This window comes from Lampetra planeri, chromosome 27, assembly GCF_965212315.1.
Source record: "Lampetra planeri chromosome 27, kcLamPlan1.2.h2, whole genome shotgun sequence".
Taxonomy (NCBI): Eukaryota; Metazoa; Chordata; class Hyperoartia; order Petromyzontiformes; family Petromyzontidae; genus Lampetra; species Lampetra planeri.
Window position 1 is genome coordinate 843,948 of NC_136133.1, and position 20,769 is coordinate 864,716.

Consider the following 20,769-nt stretch of genomic DNA (forward strand, 5'->3'; position numbering starts at 1 on the left):
TTGAACCGCAGTGCCAGCTAAGTGGTGATCTACGCATCGGGATGCTCAACATACAGTAAACCTCGTTATTTTGGGATTTGATGATTCGTAATTGGGGATAATTTGGTACGGCTGCACTTTCGGCATATATATGGTGTATTAGAAATTCGCCATGAGCCGAATTGCCGTACCGAATGGGCCAATTTCGGCACGCACGTGAAGCGACGCCGCGCGCCACGACCAAAACAACGGCTCGGTCCTGTGGCGACGCGCGTGGTGAGCGTTCACCTTGTTCATGTGCACTCTGTGCAAGCCAACCCACTCAGGAATGTCGTCCACACCTACATCAAGAAGTAATAGAACGGGACCGATGCATAAATCCCTGAGTCTGCGAGACAAATCCAAAGTTTTAGATAAATTGATGCAGGCTGTGTGTCAATGCGTATGGTGTGTGAAGAGTTTGGAAAACAAATTTGAAATTTTGTTTTTATTGGGGCGCAGGAAGCAGTGGGGAGTACCATTGTACATAATTCGGAATATTGGATAATTCGGCAAGGCCAGAGCCCCAACTGTGTCGAATTAACAAGGGTTTACTGCATTGACCCTGATGGGTTGTAAACTCACGGTCTTAAGATTGGCTGCTGCTGCTGCTGTTGTTGATATAGTTGCAGTCACATGTTATGTAATTTATTGATGGGAAAAAATAGCGCGTGTGTTTTGCGTACGCACTATTTGGTCTAAATGTAGTGCACTGCAGTGTGAAGCACAGTGATGTACAGTGCCGATGGCAACGACTCCTGGCCATGGCTACCATCAGTGGTGAATGATATTGGAATTGGTTCTGGTTCCCCACACTTTCACAACCCTCACTTTGGCACAGCCGGATGAATAGTGCGCAAGCTTGATCTCTGTTCAAAAATAAGAATAGGTTTTACCCTTTCTGGAAATAAAACAGGTGTTAAGATGTTCAAACACCAAATTGATTCATTTCGCAAGAAATCAAGACTGCATTAACCACACGTACTTGTGGTGAACATGCAAACAAAACACGTGCTCTGCACCAGAGACAGCCTTCTTAATGGCCGAGTCTCACTATCAGTGTCAGACCAGAGAACAACGCCAACAGGCGAACAGCACAAAGCCAATGCACGTATCAGAGCATTTATAACTCGGGGTGAGCAGTGTTAGAGCGTAACAACGCGTAACAACGCTCTAACACAGCACCACCGTTCGCGTTTCTTGACACTAACATCTCGCCACCGTGGCAAGATGTTAACTACCTGGCCTGGTATACAAGAGGTCGTGGGTTCGATCCTGACCCAGGCGCTTGTATATTTGGAGTTTGCTTGTCTGTCTCTCCCTGTGGTCGCGTGGATTTTTCTTCGTATCCTAGAGTTTTTCGCTCCACATTAAGAATCAACATCATGCGTTTTGTGTATAAGGCTGTTATCAATTTCCACGTGATAAGCCACTTTGTAGAGCTATCATTTGTTATGGGCAGGTCGCTTCGGGAAAAAGAACTATAACAGCTAGGTGGGCCTTAGCTGGTAAAATGAAAAGTAGTCAGTTTTTATCCATGATACCCATTTTACACACTATGATAGAAATACACGTGAGCAATCGACATTTGTCAAAACGCACATGTACGTACGTATGTTGTCGCACCGCATGTAGCCAAGTGCTAATCGGAGGTGCAGAGTGGCTCTCTTACCGGGATTTTCACAGTCGAGGCCCGACCAACGCGAGTTGCAGATGCACTGATAGTTGGGGAACCCTAGATCCACGCACGTCCCGCCGTTGTGGCATGGTCTTAACCAGCACCCCGCTGCAGAAATATTCACCGCCGTGAGTCGCCGCACGCCTGTGTTCGCTGCCATTTCCCGTCCACGGGTACACGCGCCCGCCTGCCCACTTGTAAACATGCATTATTTACTACTTTAGGGGGCACCTGTTGCCATCAACTGTGCGAATAGTTGAGGTTTTCCCACACACGATGAATGTATTGCATGCCCATGTATGTAATGTTGTCCTGCAGAGTTTCATCACTCAAAACGCCACCAACATAGAAAATTACCACTTTGTGCTTCTTGAGTGGAGAGACACAAGCATCTGAATATGTGCAGCGTGCACACAACCGTGCCGGAAGTTAAAGGTCACCCTCACCGGCATATTCACATCTGGCACCCGATGTCCCTGACATGCAGTAGCAGCGGTAGTAGGGGTAGTAGTATTGCTGATCCACACAGGTACCCCCATTGTAGCACGGATTGCACTGGCAAACCCCTGCAGAGACACACACACGGTCATTGCGTCAAGGAAATTGGTTGACTGCCATTTTCTTCCTACTCCACCAACACACGCTTCACGTCAAAATAAATCGCGATGAGACAGCTTCCACTTCTATCCATCGCGTAAGAGAAACGCAGGGAGACTTCCACGGCCGTGAGGTACGCGTGAGACAAGGGCTACTCACCGGCAGTGGTGATAGGATGCTCTGCCCCAGACAAGTTGATATGAAAGAGACAAATAGACAAAGTCACAGTGATCTTTATGAATTGTTTACACTTTTGATATTGACCCTCATAGCTCATTGGAAATTGTAAAAACATGCTTTCTTGCAGGGAACAGTAAATGTTACACATCTATTATAGTGTTTTAATTTAGGTTGATGCCACAGATGATACATTTGCCCAGTAGAATTCACTTTATAAATGTGTAGTATCACCGCAATCCTGGTGCAGATTGTTAATGAAGTCCACTAATGTACAGAATGTGTGCAGAAGCTGCCCATTGTGCATCAGAGCAGCGGCCAACATTAAATATAAAACCACTGTTATCAAGACATCTCCTGCTTCTTGGCTAAATCATGCCCCGTTTTAATGTCGAGGATAAATTTGATGCCGATGCCACACAGCTCTACATTGTCAACCGCACTGCCCAGTCTGCTCAGTGGAATAACGTGATGCACGCAACACCGATGAGAGAGGACTTACCGGTAGTAGTAGTCATTCCGCCTACTGCGGATGACAAAGGCCCAGACATGCATAAAACACAAACAGGTGTGCCAAATGGCGAGTCATATTTAATATTCAGTTTTTAAGTAAGTCATTGTTGCTGTGCCAAAACATGGTGCAATACGGTACAACTTACGAACGGACGGGGCTGCGTGATTTTAGACAGCAGCATGTGCATTGAAGAAGTGGACATGCAAGGGGTGGGCGCGTGTTTATGACCACAATTGTTTTCCGAAGAACATTTGTTCGAAAGATTTTGCGACGATATCGGGAAGATGCACTCATTTTTCCAGTCGCCATCCTTTTCTGCATGCGTGTGCCGAGTGCGATACAGACAAATGTGGGTGCACGCGCAAACAAATGGAACTACAAACGGCGCGCCCTCACCGTAATATTCACAGTTCCGGCCTGACCATTCTGGGCTGCAGTGGCACAGGTAGTCGGAGTAGTACCACGGATCCTCACAGATACCACCGTTCAGGCACGGGGATGATAGACACGCACCTGCAGAGGCGCGCACACCCGGCCATTGTCATACAAACTTAATCGTGCATCCACCCTGACTCCATCGGTCACTTTTGCCAAACAACTGTGACGAGGCGGCTTTTTCTTTTGTCCGTCGTGTGAGGGAGACACGGGGAGACTTCAACTGCCGTGAGACACGCGTGAGACAACGGTTACTCACTGGGAGTGGTCGGAGGCTCTGCTCCAGACAATGAAGGTCACATGGAAGAGACAAATAGACAAAGAAAGCGTGATCCACATGAATAGTATACACTATTGATATTGACCCTCATAGCTCATAGCAAATTGTTTAACAATTATTTTTTTTGCTTTCTTACAGGCAAAAGTGCTACAAAGTGTTTAGCTTAGGTTGGTACCGCGTTTGATGAATTTGCCCATGAGAATTAACTTTGTATATCAATTACTGTATTAGTATCATTTCTACAGCCATGTTGTGATCACACAATGATGGACGCATTGATAATGAAGTCCAATAATTTACAGAATGTGTGCAGAAGCTGCCCATTGTGCATCAGAGCAGGGTCCAACATTAACTACAACCACTCTCATCAACATATCTGCTGCCTGTTGCTAAAATAATCTCCATTGTTAATGTCATGCATCAATGTTATGCTGATGCCTCACAGCTCTACATCATCTGTTCGATGGAATCACGTGATGCACAATGCCGATAAAGGACTTACCAGTAGTCGTGGTGACTACGGCAGATGATGAAGGTCCAGCCATGATGGAGACAAAACAAAAACACAGATGTGTATAGACAAATGTAGATGCACACACAAACAAGTGCAAACTACAATGGCGACCTCACCGTAATATTCGCAGTTGCTGCCTGACCAGGGTGGGCTGCAGTAGCACCGGTAGTAGGGGTAGTCGTATGGCTGATCCACACAGGTACCCCAATTGCCACGTTAAAATATTTTTATTTTATTATTTTATGTTATTCCAGTTAAGAACCAGGCTACAGTCTACATTATAGACTGCCAGTATGGTCACTCAGTTTAATAACCATTGCTACAGTCTACATCATAGACTGGCAATACACTCACCGAGGTTAAGAACCAAGCTACAGTCTATATTATAGACTGACATTACGCTAACCAAGGTTAAAAACCAGGCTATAGTCTATATTATAGACTGCCAATACACTCACTCCGTTTTAGAACCAGGCTACAGTCTACATTAGTGTTTTATTTTTATTCACTTTTAATTATTACTTTTCCATCTACGTGACTTTACCAAAATAACCAAATTATATGAATTCCTGCAGTCACTAAAGTTTTAAGTACAAAAATGTATACATATATATGCTGCCTTACAGGGAAAATTGCTACTTTACTTTTATGCAAAGTGTTTAGTTTAGGTTCATATCACTTTTGATGAATTTTCCCATGAGAATTAGCATTGTTTAACAATTACTGTAGGCATTATTTCGACGGTCATGTAATGACACAATGATGCACCCATTGTTAATGAAGTCCACTAATTTACAGGATGCGTGCAGAAGCTGCCCTTTGTGCATCAGAACAGGGTACAACATTAAATACAATCCCTCTTGTCAACATATCTGCTGCCTCTTGCTAAAATGATCTCCATTGTTAATGTCATGCATCAATCTTATGCTGATGCCACACAGCTCTACATCATCTGTTCCATGTAATCACGTGATGCACAATCCCGATAAAAGGACTTACCAGTAGTCGTGGAGACTACGGAAGATGATAAAGGTCCAGACATGATGGAGACAAAACACAAACACAGATGTGTTATTGTTGCTTTCGGGTATAAATATGTATGCAAACGTGAAGCATTATAATGTATAAGTTCAGGCAGTCTGCTTTTGGACAGTAATTAGTTTTGCACAATATAGAACAATAAAATGAGGTGAAGAAGAGGGAATGTTTATGAGCACAATTGTTTTCTCAAGTAGATTTGTTCTAAACATTTTAGAACGACATTGGGAAGATGCACCAATGTGTCCAGTTACCACCATCGTCTGCATACATTACGTGTGTACAGTGCAATATAGACTAATGTAGATGCACACACAAACAAGTGCTAACTACAATGGCGACCTCACCGTAATTTTCGCAGTTGCTGCCTGACCAGGGTGGGATGCAGTAGCACCGGTAGTAGGGGTAGTAGTATGGCTGATCCACACAGGTACCCCAATTGCCACAAGGGTTGTTCTGGCACACACCTGCAGAGACACACACACGCTCATTGCGTCATGGAAATTGGTTGACGGCCATTTTCTTCCTACTCCACCAACACACGCTTCTCGTTAAAATCAATCGTGATGAGACAGCTTCCTCTTCTGTCCATCGAGTAAGAGACACAGAGAGACTTCCACCTCCGTGAGACACGCGTGAGACAACGGTTACTCACTGGGAGTGGTCGGAGGCTCTGCTCCAGACAATGAAGGTCACATGGAAGAGACAAATAGACAAGGAAAGCGTGATCCACATGAATAGTATACACTATTGACATTGTAGTGGGTTCTAATCAGGCACACACCAAGGTTAAGAACCAAGCTACAGTCTATATTATAAACTGACATTACGCTAACCAAGGTTAAAAACCAGGCTATAGTCTAAATTATAGACTGCCAATACACTCACTCCGTTTTAGAGCCAGGCTACAGTCTACATTAGTGTTTTACTTTTTATTCACTTTTTATTATTATTTTTCCATCTACGTGACTTTACCGAAATAACCAAATAATATGAATTCCTGCAGTCACGAAAGTTTTAAGTACAAAAATGTATGTATATATGCTGTATTACAGGGAAAATTGCTACTTTACTTTTATGCAAAGTGTTTAGTTTAGGTTCATATCACTTTTGATGAATTTTCGCATGAGAATTAGCATTGTTTAACAATTACTGTAGGCATTATTTCGACGGTCATGTAATGACACAATGATGCACCCATTGTTAATGAAGTCCACTAATTTACAGGATGCGTGCAGAAGCTGCCCTTTGTGCATCAGAACAGGGTACAACATTAAATACAATCCCTCTTGTCAACATATCTGCTGCCTCTTGCTAAAATGATCTCCATTGTTAATGTCATGCATCAATCTTATGCTGATGCCACACAGCTCTACATCATCTGTTCCATGTAATCACGTGATGCACAATCCCGATAAAAGGACTTACCAGTAGTCGTGGTGACTACGGAAGATGATAAAGGTCCAGACATGATGGAGACAAAACACAAACACAGATGTGTTATTGTTGCTTTCGGGTATAAATATGTATGCAAACGTGAAGCATTATAATGTATAAGTTCAGGCAGTCTGCTTTTGGACAGTAATTAGTTTTGCACAATATAGAACAATAAAATGAGGTGAAGAAGAGGGAATGTTTATGAGCACAATTGTTTTCTCAAGTAGATTTGTTCTAAACATTTTAGAACGACATTGGGAAGATGCACCAATGTGTCCAGTTACCAGAGGTGGGACAAAGTCATTGTTATGCAAGTCCAAGTCGAGTCGCAAGTCATCAAATTCATGACTCGAGTCTGACTCGAGTCCAAGTCACATGACTCGAGTCCACATCTCATAGGTGGGACAAAGTCATTGTTATGCAAGTCCAAGTCGAGTCGCAAGTCATCAAATTCATGACTCGAGTCTGACTCGAGTCCAAGTCACATGACTCGAGTCCACACCTCTGCCAGTTACCACCATCGTCTGCATACATTACGTGTGTACAGTGCAATATAGACTAATGTAGATGCACACACAAACAAGTGCTAACTACAATGGCGACCTCACCGTAATTTTCGCAGTTGCTGCCTGACCAGGGTGGGATGCAGTAGCACCGGTAGTAGGGGTAGTAGTATGGCTGATCCACACAGGTACCCCAATTGCCACAAGGGTTGTTCTGGCACACACCTGCAGAGACACACACACGCTCATTGCGTCATGGAAATTGGTTGACGGCCATTTTCTTCCTACTCCACCAACACACGCTTCTCGTTAAAATCAATCGTGATGAGACAGCTTCCTCTTCTGTCCATCGAGTAAGAGACACAGAGAGACTTCCACCTCCGTGAGACACGCGTGAGACAACGGTTACTCACTGGGAGTGGTCGGAGGCTCTGCTCCAGACAATGAAGGTCACATGGAAGAGACAAATAGACAAAGAAAGCGTGATCCACATGAATAGTATACACTATTGACATTGTAGTGGGTTCCAATCAGGCACACACCAAGGTTAAGAACCAAGCTACAGTCTATATTATAGACTGACATTACGCTAACCAAGGTTAAAAACCAGGCTATAGTCTATATTATAGACTGCCAATACACTCACTCCGTTTTAGAACCAGGCTACAGTCTACATTAGTGTTTTATTTTTATTGACTTTTTATTATTATTTTTCCATCTACGTGACTTTACCGAAATAACCAAATAATATGAATTCCTGCAGTCACGAAAGTTTTAAGTACAACAATGTATGTATATATGCTGTCTTACAGGGAAAATTGCTACTTTACTTTCATGAAAAGTGTTTAGTTTAGGTTCATATCACTTTTGATGAATTTTCCCATGAGAATTAGCATTGTTTAACAATTACTGTAGGCATTATTTCGACGGTCATGTAATGACACAATGATGCACCCATTGTTAATGAAGTCCACTAATTTACAGGATGCGTGCAGAAGCTGCCCTTTGTGCATCAGAACAGGGTACAGATACTCTGCTCCCTTTCACAGGCAAGACCTCTTCGGCAGTACTCAACTCAACCCAATTAGTCTCTATGGTTAAGGACATGGTACTATCTCCAGATGACATCCTCGTCAGCTTTGATGTAGTATCTTTGTTTACCAAAGTCCCAGTACCGGACACCCTAATAATAATTGAGGACTTAGTCCAACATGGATTGAATTCTGATGCACCTGCGCTGGTTAGGCATTGCCTCACCAACACCTATTTTACCTGGAATGGCACCTTCTACAAACAGAATGAGGGTACCCCTATGGGCTCCCCTTTGTCACCAGTTATAGCCAACATGTTCATGGAAAAGTTTGAATCAGACGCCATCCAGACATCCACCCTGCGTCCTTCCCTGTGGAAGAGGTATGTGGATGACACTTTCGTCATCTGGCCACATGGCCTCCCAGCATTGAACCACTTCTTGGACCACATCAATTCTAGACACCCATCCATCAGATTCACCATGGAAGTGGAGAAAGACGGTAAACTACCATTCTTGGATATTCTGTTTGAGAGGAGGCCTGACGGATCCTTGGGACATTCTGTCTACAGGAAAGCCACCCACACAGATTCCTACTTGAAACCGGATTCCCACCACCACCCATCTCAAAATAATTCTCTCATCAAAGCGCTATACCACAGAGCCCATGGCATTTCTGACAAACACCACCTGACCGGTGAATTAAGACATGTACATCGGGCCCTCAGGATGAACGGATACTCTGACCGTACTATCCGCCAAGCTGTCTCTCCCACCACACAGAAACAGCCACATGAAACTCCGACCAAAACCATCACGTTACCATACATAGCAGGCGTGACCAAAAAGATCTCCAAAATTCTAAACAAACATAAGATCCAAGTCCGATTCAGTACAGTGCATAAAATCCGTGATCTGATTCCATCTGTGAAGGATGTCGTTCCTGGCTTACAGTATCCTGGAGTCTACAAATTGAGTTGCATTTGTGGTGATTGCTACATTGGAGAAACGAAACGTCATGTTTCTGATCGTGTCCGCGAGCACAAGTCAGATCTGAAACGCGGCAGAACTGATTCTTCTGCCGTTGCCGATCATTGCTACAACTCGGTGGGCTCTCATGAAATTGTCTTTTCCGAGACCAAGGTTCTCTGCAAACCTCCCGGCTACCATCAAAGGTTTGTACACGAAGCCATACAAATATACAAACACAGACATAATTTCAACCGTGATGATGGGTACAAACTTAGTAATCATTGGAAAGATGTTATCAACCACGCAAAAAAGACTTAATTACACTTTTTTGGACCATCTTATCTGACAGGCACTATTTTACTTTACTTTACCGAGTGTTAACATCCCCAGTTATTTTTTAACAGTACTCTCTTCATTGTTCAGCCAGCATTGGTATAAACATGGGCATTTTCGTTCTTTTGTCTATCATGTGTATCAGACCTCCCCTCCCCCTCTCTGTCCATTGTGTTGGCGTGTGCAGCAGCAACCGCGTCCAAGCCGTCGTCCATTTTTTTGGCCCCCCCCTCCCCCTCCCGATGCGTTGTACTTAGCACTCCGTGCTGTCTTTGAGCCCCGCCCCCCTCCCTCCCGATACGTTCCATTCATTGGCTACCACATTCTGATGAGCTCCCACCCCTCTCCTCCCCCCTTCAACTTGCTTATAAGGGATTACATCTTGAATCATTGCCTCACTTGATGCAGCTAATTCGGCTGTGACGGTCCCACCTGATGACGGAGACTTGTGTTGCCTCCGAAAAGTCGTGATTTTTGTTTTATTTTATTTTATTTTCATTAATTTTGATGTTTTACCTACGTGACTTTACCGAAAAAACCTAAGAATAGGGTACAACATTAAATACAATCCCTCTTGTCAACATATCTGCTGCCTCTTGCTAAAATGATCTCCATTGTTAATGTCATGCATCAATCTTATGCTGATGCCACACAGCTCTACATCATCTGTTCCATGTAATCACGTGATGCACAATCCCGATAAAAGGACTTACCAGTAGTCGTGGTGACTACGGAAGATGATAAAGGTCCAAACATGATGGAGACAAAACACAAACACAGATGTGTTATTGTTGCTTTCGCGTATAAATATGTATGCAAACGTGAGGCATTATAATGTATAAGTTCAGGCAGTCTGCTTTTGGACAGTAATTAGTTGTGCACAATATAGAACAATAAAATGAGGTGAATAAGAGGGAATGTTTACGAGCACAATTGTTTTCTCAAGTAGATTTGTGCTAAACATTTTAGAACGACATTGGGAAGATGCACCAATGTGTCCAGTTACCACCATCGTCTGCATACATTACGTGTGTACAGTGCAATATAGACACATGTAGATGCACACACAAACAAGTGCTAACTACAATGGCGACCTCACCGTAATATTCGCAGTTGCTGCCTGACCATTGTGGGCTGCAGTAGCACCAGTAGTAGGGGTAGTAATAAGGTTGATCCACACAGGTACCCGAATTGGCACACGGGCTGGATTGGCAGACACCTGCAGAGACACACACACGGTCATTGCGTCATGGAAATTGGTTGACTGCCATTTTCTTCCTACTCCACCAACACACGCTTCACGTGAAAATCAATCGCGATGAGACAGCTTCCGCTTCTGTCCATCGCGTAAGAGACACAGGGAGACTTCCACCTCCGTGAGACACGCGTGAGACAACGGTTACTCACTGGTAGTGGTAGGAGGCTCTGCTCCAGACAATGACGTTGATATGAAAGAGACAAATAGACAAAGAAACCGTGATCCACATGAATTGCATACACTATTGCCATTGATCATCAAAGCGCATTGCAAATTGTTTAACAATAATTATATATATGGCTTCTTACAGGGAAAATTGCTACTCACGTTTGTGCAAAGTGTTTAGTTTAGGTTAGTATCACCTTTGATGAATTTTCCCAAGAAAATTGACATTGTCGAACAATTACTGTTTGAGCATTATTTCGACGGCCATGTGATCAAACAATGATGCACGCATTGTTAATGAAGTCCACTAATTTACAGAATGTGTGCAGAAGCTGCCTGTTGTGCATCAGAGCAGGGTCCAACATTAAATACAACCATTCTCATCAACATATCTGCTGCCTCTAGCTAAAATGGTCTCCATTGTTAATGTCATGCATCAATTTTATGCTGATACCACACAGCTCTCCATCATCTGTTCGATGGAATCACGTGATGCACAACTCCGATAAAAGGACTTACCAGTAGTCGTGGTGGCTACGGCAGATGATAACGGTCCAGCCATGATGGAGACAAAACACAAACACAGATGTGCCAAATGGCAAGTCACTTTTAAATGACAGTATTTTAATAGGTCTTTGTTTCTGTTCTGGTATAAATATGTATTTAAACGTGGGGCATTATAACTTACACTTTCAGGCTGTCTGCTTTTGATCAGTAATTAGTTGTGCACAATACAGAACAATAAAATGGGGTGAAGAAGAGAGAATGTGTACGAGCACAATTGTTTTCTCAAGTAGATTTGTTCTAAACATTTTAGAACAACATTGTGAAGATGCACCAACGTGACCGGTTACCACCATCGTCTGCATCCATTACGCATGTAAAGTGCAAAATAGACAAATGTAGATGCACACACAAACAAGTGCTAACTATAATGGCGACCTCACCGTAATATTCGCAATTGCTGCCTGACCACGGTGGGCTGCAGTAGCACCGGTAGTAGGGGTAGTAATAAGGTTGATCCACACAGGTACCCCAATTGGCACACGGGCTGGATTGGCAGACACCTGCAGAGACACACATACGGTCATTGCGTCATGGAAATTGGTTGACTGACATTTTCTTCCTACTCCACCAACACACGCTTCACGTCAGAATCAATAGCGATGAGACAGCTTCCTCTTCTGTCCATCGAGTAAGAGAGACGCAGGGAGACTTCCACCTCCGTGAGACACGCGTGAGACAACGGTTACTCACCGGGAGTAGTAGGAGGCTCTGCACCAGACAATGAAGGTCACATGAAAGAGACAAATAGACAAAGAAAGCGTGATCCACATGAATAGTATACACTATTGCTATTGTAGTGGGTTCTAATCAGGCGCACACCAAGACTTGGAGGCAACACGTTTATATTCTAACACAACGAACACTACTCAACGTTCCAAGGTTAACTATGTACATTCCGAGCGACGATGTACATTACAGGTTAACTACGTGAGGGGGTGACCATCATCCCTAGCCACCTAACCACTTGAACGTAATCTCTATGTGGTTGAACCAGAACAGCCAACACGTCGTCGGGTCATCGTCTGCGGCGACCGAGGAGCGAGGATCCAAGAAGGCGACTTCTTATCCGGGTTGAACAGCCACGCTCCCTCTCGGGACTCTGCTGAGATCTCCTGTGGCGTGACCAGGGACAGAGCCCCTGGTGACGCCCCCCTTCTCGATCCTTCGCGGAGGCTCTGGGTCCACATCACGTGGCCCACTCACCCCCTTCTAGGGGCCCCCATGTCCCCTCATCCGGTCACGTGCTCTCGCGGGTTCACCCAAACTGTCATGTCCTGACCCGACCTCCGTGACATCCGGACTCTGCCCTCTAGTGAGTCCTTATGAATAGGACCCCCACTATCGCAATAGAACGGCTTATTTATGTCGTTACTCTATTAAACCTCGTAGCTCATGGAAAATTGTTTAACAATGATTTTCTATGCTTTCTTACAGGAAAAATTGCTGTATTCATGTTTTTTCTACAGCCATGTTGTGATCACACAATGATGCACGCATTGAAAATGAAGTCCAATAATTTACAGAATGTGTGCAGAAGCTGCCCTTTGTGCATCAGAGCAGGGTACAACATTAAATACAACCACTTATCAACATATCTCCTGCCTCTTGCTAAAATGATCTCCATTGTTAATGTCATGCATCAATTTTATGCTGATGCCACACAGCTCTACATCATCTGTTCCATGTAATCACGTGATGCACAATCCCGATAAAAGGACTTACCAGTAGTCGTGGTGACTACGGCAGATGATAAAGGTCCAGACATGATGGAGACAAAACACAAACACAGATGTGTTATTGTTGCTTTGGGGTATAAATATGTATGCAAACGTGAAGCATTATAATGTATAAGTTCAGGCAGTCTGCTTTTGGACAGTAATTAGTTTTGCACAATATAGAACAATAAAATGAGGTGAAGAAGAGGGAATGTTTATGAGCACAATTGTTTTCTCAAGTAGATTTGTTCTAAACATTTTAGAACGACATTGGGAAGATGCACCAATGTGTCCAGTTACCACCATCGTCTGCATACATTACGTGTGTACAGTGCAATATAGACTAATGTAGATGCACACACAAACAAGTGCTAACTACAATGGCGACCTCACCGTAATTTTCGCAGTTGCTGCCTGACCAGGGTGGGATGCAGTAGCACCGGTAGTAGGGGTAGTAGTATGGCTGATCCACACAGGTACCCCAATTGCCACAAGGGTTGTTCTGGCACACACCTGCAGAGACACACACACGCTCATTGCGTCATGGAAATTGGTTGACGGCCATTTTCTTCCTACTCCACCAACACACGCTTCTCGTTAAAATCAATCGTGATGAGACAGCTTCCTCTTCTGTCCATCGAGTAAGAGACACAGAGAGACTTCCACCTCCGTGAGACACGCGTGAGACAACGGTTACTCACTGGGAGTGGTCGGAGGCTCTGCACCAGACAATGAAGGTCACATGGAAGAGAAAAATAGACAAAGAAAGCGTGATCCACATGAATTGTATACACTATTGCTATTGTAGTGGGTTCTAAATAGGCGCACACCAAGACTTGGAGGCAACACGTTAATATACTAACGCAACTAACACTACTCAACGTTCCAAGGTTAACTATGTGCATTCTGAGCGACTATGTACATTACGGGTTAACTACGTGAGGGGGTGACCATCATCACGAACTGCCTAACCACTTGAACGTAATCTCTATGTGGTTGAACCAGAACAGCCAACACGTCGTCGGGTCGTCGTGTGTGGCTACCGAGGAGCGAGGATCTAAGAAGGCGACTTCTTTCCCGGGTTGAACAGCCACGCTCCCTCTCGGGACTCTGCTGAGATCTCCTGTGGCGTGACCAGGGACAGAGCCCCTGGTCACGCCCCCTTCTCGATCCTTCGCGAAGGCTCTGGGTCCACATCACGTGGCCCGCTCACACCCTTCTAGGGGCCCCATGCCCCCTCGTCCGGTCCCATGCTCTCGCGGGTTCACCCAAACTGTCATGTCCTGACCCGACCTCCGTGACATCCTGACTCTGCCCTCTAGTGAGCCCTTATGAATAGGACCCCCACAATCGCTATCGAAAGGCTTATTTATGTCGTTACTCTATTAACCCTCGTAGCTCATGGAAAATTGTTTAACAATAATTTTCTATGCTTTCTTACAGGAAAAATTGCCGTATTCATGTTTTTTCTACAGCCATGTTGTGATCACACAATGATGCACGCATTCATAATGAAGTCCAATAATTTGCAGAATGTGTGCAGAAGCTGTCCTTCGTGCATCAGAGCAGGGTACAACATTAAATACAACCCCTCTTGTCAACATATCTCGTGCCTGTTGCTAAAATGATCTCCATTGTTAATGTCATGCATCAATTTTATGCTGATGCCACACAGCTCTACATCATTTTTTGATGGAATCACGTGATGCACAATCCCGATAAAAGGACTTACCAGTAGTCGTGGTGGCTACGGCAGATGATGAAGGTCCAGACATAATAGAAACAAAACACAAACACAGATATGTTATTGTTGCATTCCGGTATAAATATGTATGCAAGCGTGAGGCATTATAATATATAAGTTCAGGCAGTCTGCTTTTGGACAGTAATTAGTTCTGCACAATATAGAACAATAAAATGAGGTGAATAAGAGGGAATGTTTATGAGCACAATTGTTTTCTCAAGTAGATTTGTTCTAAACATTTTAGAACGAGATTGGGAAGATGCACCAATGTGTACAGTTACCACCATTGTCAGCATACATTACGTGTGTACAGTGCAATATAGACACATGTAGATGCACACACAAACAAGTGCAAACTACAATGGCGACCTCACCGTAATATTCGCAGTTGCTGCCTGACCATTGTGGGCTGCAGTAGCACCGGTAGTAGGGGTAGTAGTATGGCTGATCCACACAGGTACCCGAATTGGCACACGGGCTGGATTGGCAGACACCTGCAGAGACACACACACGGTCATTGCGTCGTGGAAATTGGTTGACTGCCATTTTCTTCCTACTCCACCAACACACGCTTCACGTGAAAATCAATCGCGATGAGACAGCTTCCTCTTCTGTCCATCGCGTAAGAGAGACGCAGGGAGACTTCCACCTCCGTGAGACACGCGTGAGACAACGGTTACTCACTGGGAGTGGTAGGAGGCTCTGCTCCAGACAATGAGGGTCACATGAAAGAGACAAATAGACAAAGAAACCGTGATCCACATGAATTGTATACACTATTGCCATTGATCATAAAGGCACATTGCAAATTGTTTAACAATAATTATATATATGGCTTCTTACAGGGAAAATTGCTACTCACGTTTGTGCAAAGTGTTTAGTTTAGGTTAGTATCACCTTTGATGAATTTTCCCAAGAAAATTGACATTGTCGAACAATTACTTTTGAGCATTATTTCGACGGCCATGTGATCAAACAATGATGCACGCATTGTTAATGAAGTCCACTAATTTACAGAATGTGTGCAGAAGCTGCCTGTTGTGCATCAGAGCAGGGTCCAACATTAAATACAACCATTCTCATCAACATATCTGCTGCCTCTAGCTAAAATGGTCTCCATTGTTAATGTCATGCATCAATTTTATGCTGATACCACACAGCTCTCCATCATCTGTTCGATGGAATCACGTGATGCACAACTCCGATAAAAGGACTTACCAGTAGTCGTGGTGGCTACGGCAGATGATAACGGTCCAGCCATGATGGAGACAAAACACAAACACAGATGTGCCAAATGGCAAGTCACTTTTAAATGACAGTATTTTAATAGGTCTTTGTTTCTGTTCTGGTATAAATATGTATTTAAACGTGGGGCATTATAACTTACACTTTCAGGCTGTCTGCTTTTGATCAGTAATTAGTTGTGCACAATACAGAACAATAAAATGGGGTGAAGAAGAGAGAATGTGTACGAGCACAATTGTTTTCTCAAGTAGATTTGTTCTAAACATTTTAGAACAACATTGTGAAGATGCACCAACGTGACCGGTTACCACCATCGTCTGCATCCATTACGCATGTAAAGTGCAAAATAGACAAATGTAGATGCACACACAAACAAGTGCAAACTACAATGGCGACCTCACCGTAATATTCGCAGTTGCTGCCTGACCATTGTGGGCTGCAGTAGCACCAGTAGTAGGGGTAGTAATAAGGTTGATCCACACAGGTACCCGAATTGGCACAAGGGTTATTTTGGCACACACCTGCAGAGACACACACACGGTCATTGCGTCGTGGAAATTGTTTGACTGACATTTTCTACCTACTCCACCAACACACGCTTCTCGTCAAAATCAATCGCGATGAGACAGCTTCCACTTCGAATCCATCGAGTAAGAGAGACGCAGGGAGACTTCCACCTCCGTGAGACACGCGTGAGACAACGGTTACTCACTGGGAGTGGTCGGAGGCTCTGCTCCAGACAATGAAGGTCACATGGAAGAGACAAATAGACAAAGAAAGCGTGATCCACATGAATAGTATACACTATTGCTATCGACCCTCATAGCAACTTATCAAAAAAGGATTTCTTAAGGGGGAAAATATGAAACAATTTGGCGCAGTGTCTTAGTTTAGCTTGGTGCAACAGAGACATTTGAGCTACATAATTCCCTTTTACCAGTTGCAATGGTGCACGTCTTATTAAGTCCACTAAATTGTAGAATATGAGCAGAAGCTACCTATTGTACATTAGAGAAGTGGCCAACATGAACTACATCCACTCTTAATAATACATTTCTTCCCTCTTGGCAAAATCTCCAATTTTAATGTCGAGCATCTACTTCATGCCGATGCCACACAGCTCTCCATTGTCAACCACCCTGCCCAGTCTGCTCTATGGAATAACGTGATGCACGCAACACCGATGAGTCAGGACTTACCGGCGGTAGTCCTGAAAGTGCCGACTGTGGATGACGAAGGTCCAGTCATGCAGGAAACACAAACACAAGTGTGCCAAGTCATTTTCATTGCAGTTTTAGAAAACCTAATTGCTGCTTTCAGGGCAAATAAGTGAACGGGAGTCTACACGAGTCGCCCTGGCGAGGGAAGCGGACGCTTACATGGCAGTCTAGATTTGAAGCTTTCGTGACTGCAAGGATTCATATTCTTAGTTTTTTCAGTAAAGTCACGTAGGTAAAAAAATCAAAATTAATAAAAGTAAAATAAAAATAAAATAAAAATCACGACGTTTCGGAGGCAACACAAGCTTCCGTCTTCAGGTGGAACCGTCACAGCATGCTTGTTGTAATCAAGTAAATGAGAGATTCCAAGGGATACTACCCCGTATATATACTGGTTGAGGGGGGAGGGGGATGGGCCAGGACTGACCCACTGTTATTATTATGGTAAGGTGCGGCTTGACACTACGGCTAGTTTACATAACAAAGGACTGAGCCTTTATTATGGTAAGGTGACGGTAACTCAAGAATAGTTGTCTGTCAAATAAGATGGTCCAAATATGTGTAGTTAAATCTTTTTTTGCATGGTTAATCACATCTTTCCAATGATTACTCAGTTTGTACCCATCATCACGGTTGAAATTATGTCTGTGTTTGTATATTTGTATGACTCCGTGTACAAACTCATGAACGAGACCACATCATCCAAATACTACCCCAAATCCTCCGCTGCCTCCTAATCCAATCCCAGACCAAATGATAACACATGCCATCATCAAGATCCTCCATGTACTCGTCCTGAGCTAAGGCTTACGTTTTCCTTTTTTCACTGCCTATGACTGACTGCCTCTTATTACTAAGTACAGCCCACTGGTCCTGTGTGGTATATTGAGATGCCCTTCCGATTTTATTGCAATGTAAATCTAAACTGTAATGCACTGCAAATGTTACCAGGTGAGGTGACAGCCTGCACCTGAATGAATGTAATGCTTCTCGGTGTAGCCGATGATTACAAAGTAATAATGAAGGACTTACCGTGAGTGGGTCCTTGTCCTGCAAACAAAGAACGTCCAGCATCTTAGAGACAAACTCAAATATATTGCGATCAATTGCGAATTTATATTATGTCCTTGTGTTTAGTTATTATTATTGGTAGACCACACAGGTAAGAAGTTGTACAGAGTGAGAGGAGGGTGAAGGTTTGGCCCTTTAAGCAAAGTGACATCTTCCTGCTCTTTACAACAGGAGTTCCCAGCGTTATTGCGAAAAGTTGAGGTTTCCCTGCATCTGACGAGTGCATAAAAGCACACTCTGTACCACACGCTGTACCGATGTATATACGCATGCAATACTGTCGTCCCCTACTCAAGGAAAGTGGAATCCTTCGTCACTGTAGGGTACCAACAGAGAAAACAACACCTCACGTTTGCCCGAATAGAGAGATGCACGCATCACTATTTGCGCACCTTGGACACCACCGAGACTGCAGTCGAGGCCATTCTCACCGGGATGGTCACAAGTCCCCAGGTTGCGGAATAGCCGACTTAAGGAAATACGAGTTTACGGAAATGCTCCCATGAATCGTGTTTAAAAAAATATCAACATGTGGAAATGTTCGCGTTAGTTACGTAAGGGGCAAATAGTGCAGCGCGGTGAGGTCGCGGATGAATACCGCGGTACGAGGCGTAAGACCGAGCTTCACCGGGATTAAGGTCAATGGAATTGTTTGTAGCGTTATGTAATTATTTTCATTTTGTAGCATTACGTGTTTGTTTTCTATGCTTAGAACTATATTGTTTTCCACGTTTCTATTGCTAGTTTTTTTCATTTTAAGTTTATTTCATGAGTTATTTACTGTGTGCACTTTATTTAACACAATGACACTTCGAACGCTTATGTCTCAGCCCAACAGTGATCGGAGAATCTAGGCCTGGCCTAATGCACGGTAAACAGACATTCCGAAGTGAGTGCTTTATTGATAACCAATAAACCTTAAAATATTTCGTGGTACTCATAAACAATGGGATACAGTATATGTTACATTAGTTTAATAATGGGTAGTGTTAGGGTAGATATTCGATTAAAGGAAAGAATCATAACAAGTGCAGAGTGTATGTACCGTGATACGATAAGGTAGCGATAGAGAATGGACTATGGCGCGATGCAGTCCTGATTAAAAAAAACGGTAGGGTAGGCACAGCTATTTCCGGCTATGGAATTTTATCGTTGATTTTGGGGGAAAATTGTTCAGTTTCCTAAAATAGGGAAAAATCGGGTTACGAATCATTTTTGGTAACCTAACCCTTCCGTAACCCGGGGAGTGCAGCTGAAACCTGGGTTTCAGCTGCACTGGTAGTAAGGGTAGTAGTATGGCTTTTCCATACAGGTGTAGTGACACATGACATCACTACTGTATCGGGTCTGTATACACATGACGTCACTGCTATGTTGGGTCTGTACATACATGACGTCACTACTATGTTGGGTCTGTACGCGTGACGACACTGCCTGTTTGGCATGGAGGCTGTTGATGGGTGCCACGGGGGTTGTTTGCAGGCCAAGGCACTCCGAGTGACCCCGTCTGGGCACGGATTCAGGAGGGGGCCAGGGGCCCTGGGGGACCCTGGGGGTCACAAATAGTGATCACTGTTACATTGTTTTATAGCTTTATTTTGGTGATTTCGAAAACGTTTTGGTTTAGCCATATTTGTTTGTTGTAGTACAGAGTTAGACTGATAACTTTAATCTAAATTGTCTTATGGTTGTTATTGTTTGACTTGCATCCCACTGGGATTTTTGCACACAGCGTTGATATACGGTGCTTTTTCTTGAAGACTTTGCTGTTTTTTCCTGGATTTTTCTGTTTGCGCATAGTCACTTTAAGATGTTTTCTTGTTCATGTTTTTGTTTGTTGCGGTTGCACCCGATTCAAGAGCCGAATGGCTCATAGGGCTATACCTAATAAATGAACTGAACTTCTCGTGGGTTCGAGAAGGGGGGCGTGGCCAGGATGTGGCCGGCCACACCATAGAGGCTTATAAGCGGGCTCAGCGCAGATAGCTGGGCTGTTGGTGCCTGGGATGAAGCCGTCTGAGGAAGACTCTGAAGAAAGAAGCCTCCAGACATCGTGGCGAAGCAGAAGCCCTCCTGGCTTGGCCACGCCAAGTAGTACCCGAGTGTTAGCGAGAGTAGGACGGTGGTCACCACCTTGTGTAGGGTGTGTTGCAATTGTGTTGCAGTTGTGTTAAATAAATAGTGTTGCCTCCACACGAGTGTAAGCGCCTCAATCGAACCATTACACAGGTACCCCCATTGACACACGAATTATACTG

At 44.0% G+C, this 20,769-nt stretch overlaps 1 protein-coding gene across 1 annotated transcript in view; it reads right to left on the reverse strand.

Moving 5' to 3' along the window:
* Positions 1–20,769, reverse strand: part of LOC144727888 (uncharacterized) — a 66,655-nt gene that overhangs the window by 6,315 nt on the left and 39,571 nt on the right. Inside the window, exons 33-62 of the mRNA XM_078607025.1 lie at positions 18,473–18,490; positions 17,420–17,443; positions 16,933–16,950; positions 16,622–16,741; positions 16,194–16,208; positions 15,660–15,677; positions 15,350–15,469; positions 14,964–14,978; positions 13,933–13,950; positions 13,625–13,744; positions 13,239–13,253; positions 12,207–12,224; positions 11,897–12,016; positions 11,469–11,483; positions 10,934–10,951; positions 10,626–10,745; positions 10,240–10,254; positions 7,605–7,622; positions 7,297–7,416; positions 6,680–6,694; positions 5,907–5,924; positions 5,599–5,718; positions 5,213–5,227; positions 4,202–4,216; positions 3,679–3,696; positions 3,381–3,497; positions 2,973–2,996; positions 2,453–2,473; positions 2,143–2,262; positions 1,691–1,804 (exon numbers count right to left, since the gene is read on the reverse strand). Coding sequence (XP_078463151.1) covers positions 1,691–1,804; positions 2,143–2,262; positions 2,453–2,473; positions 2,973–2,996; positions 3,381–3,497; positions 3,679–3,696; positions 4,202–4,216; positions 5,213–5,227; positions 5,599–5,718; positions 5,907–5,924; positions 6,680–6,694; positions 7,297–7,416; positions 7,605–7,622; positions 10,240–10,254; positions 10,626–10,745; positions 10,934–10,951; positions 11,469–11,483; positions 11,897–12,016; positions 12,207–12,224; positions 13,239–13,253; positions 13,625–13,744; positions 13,933–13,950; positions 14,964–14,978; positions 15,350–15,469; positions 15,660–15,677; positions 16,194–16,208; positions 16,622–16,741; positions 16,933–16,950; positions 17,420–17,443; positions 18,473–18,490 — 1,542 coding nt within the window. The remainder of the gene's footprint in view (positions 1–1,690; positions 1,805–2,142; positions 2,263–2,452; positions 2,474–2,972; positions 2,997–3,380; positions 3,498–3,678; positions 3,697–4,201; positions 4,217–5,212; positions 5,228–5,598; positions 5,719–5,906; positions 5,925–6,679; positions 6,695–7,296; positions 7,417–7,604; positions 7,623–10,239; positions 10,255–10,625; positions 10,746–10,933; positions 10,952–11,468; positions 11,484–11,896; positions 12,017–12,206; positions 12,225–13,238; positions 13,254–13,624; positions 13,745–13,932; positions 13,951–14,963; positions 14,979–15,349; positions 15,470–15,659; positions 15,678–16,193; positions 16,209–16,621; positions 16,742–16,932; positions 16,951–17,419; positions 17,444–18,472; positions 18,491–20,769) is intronic.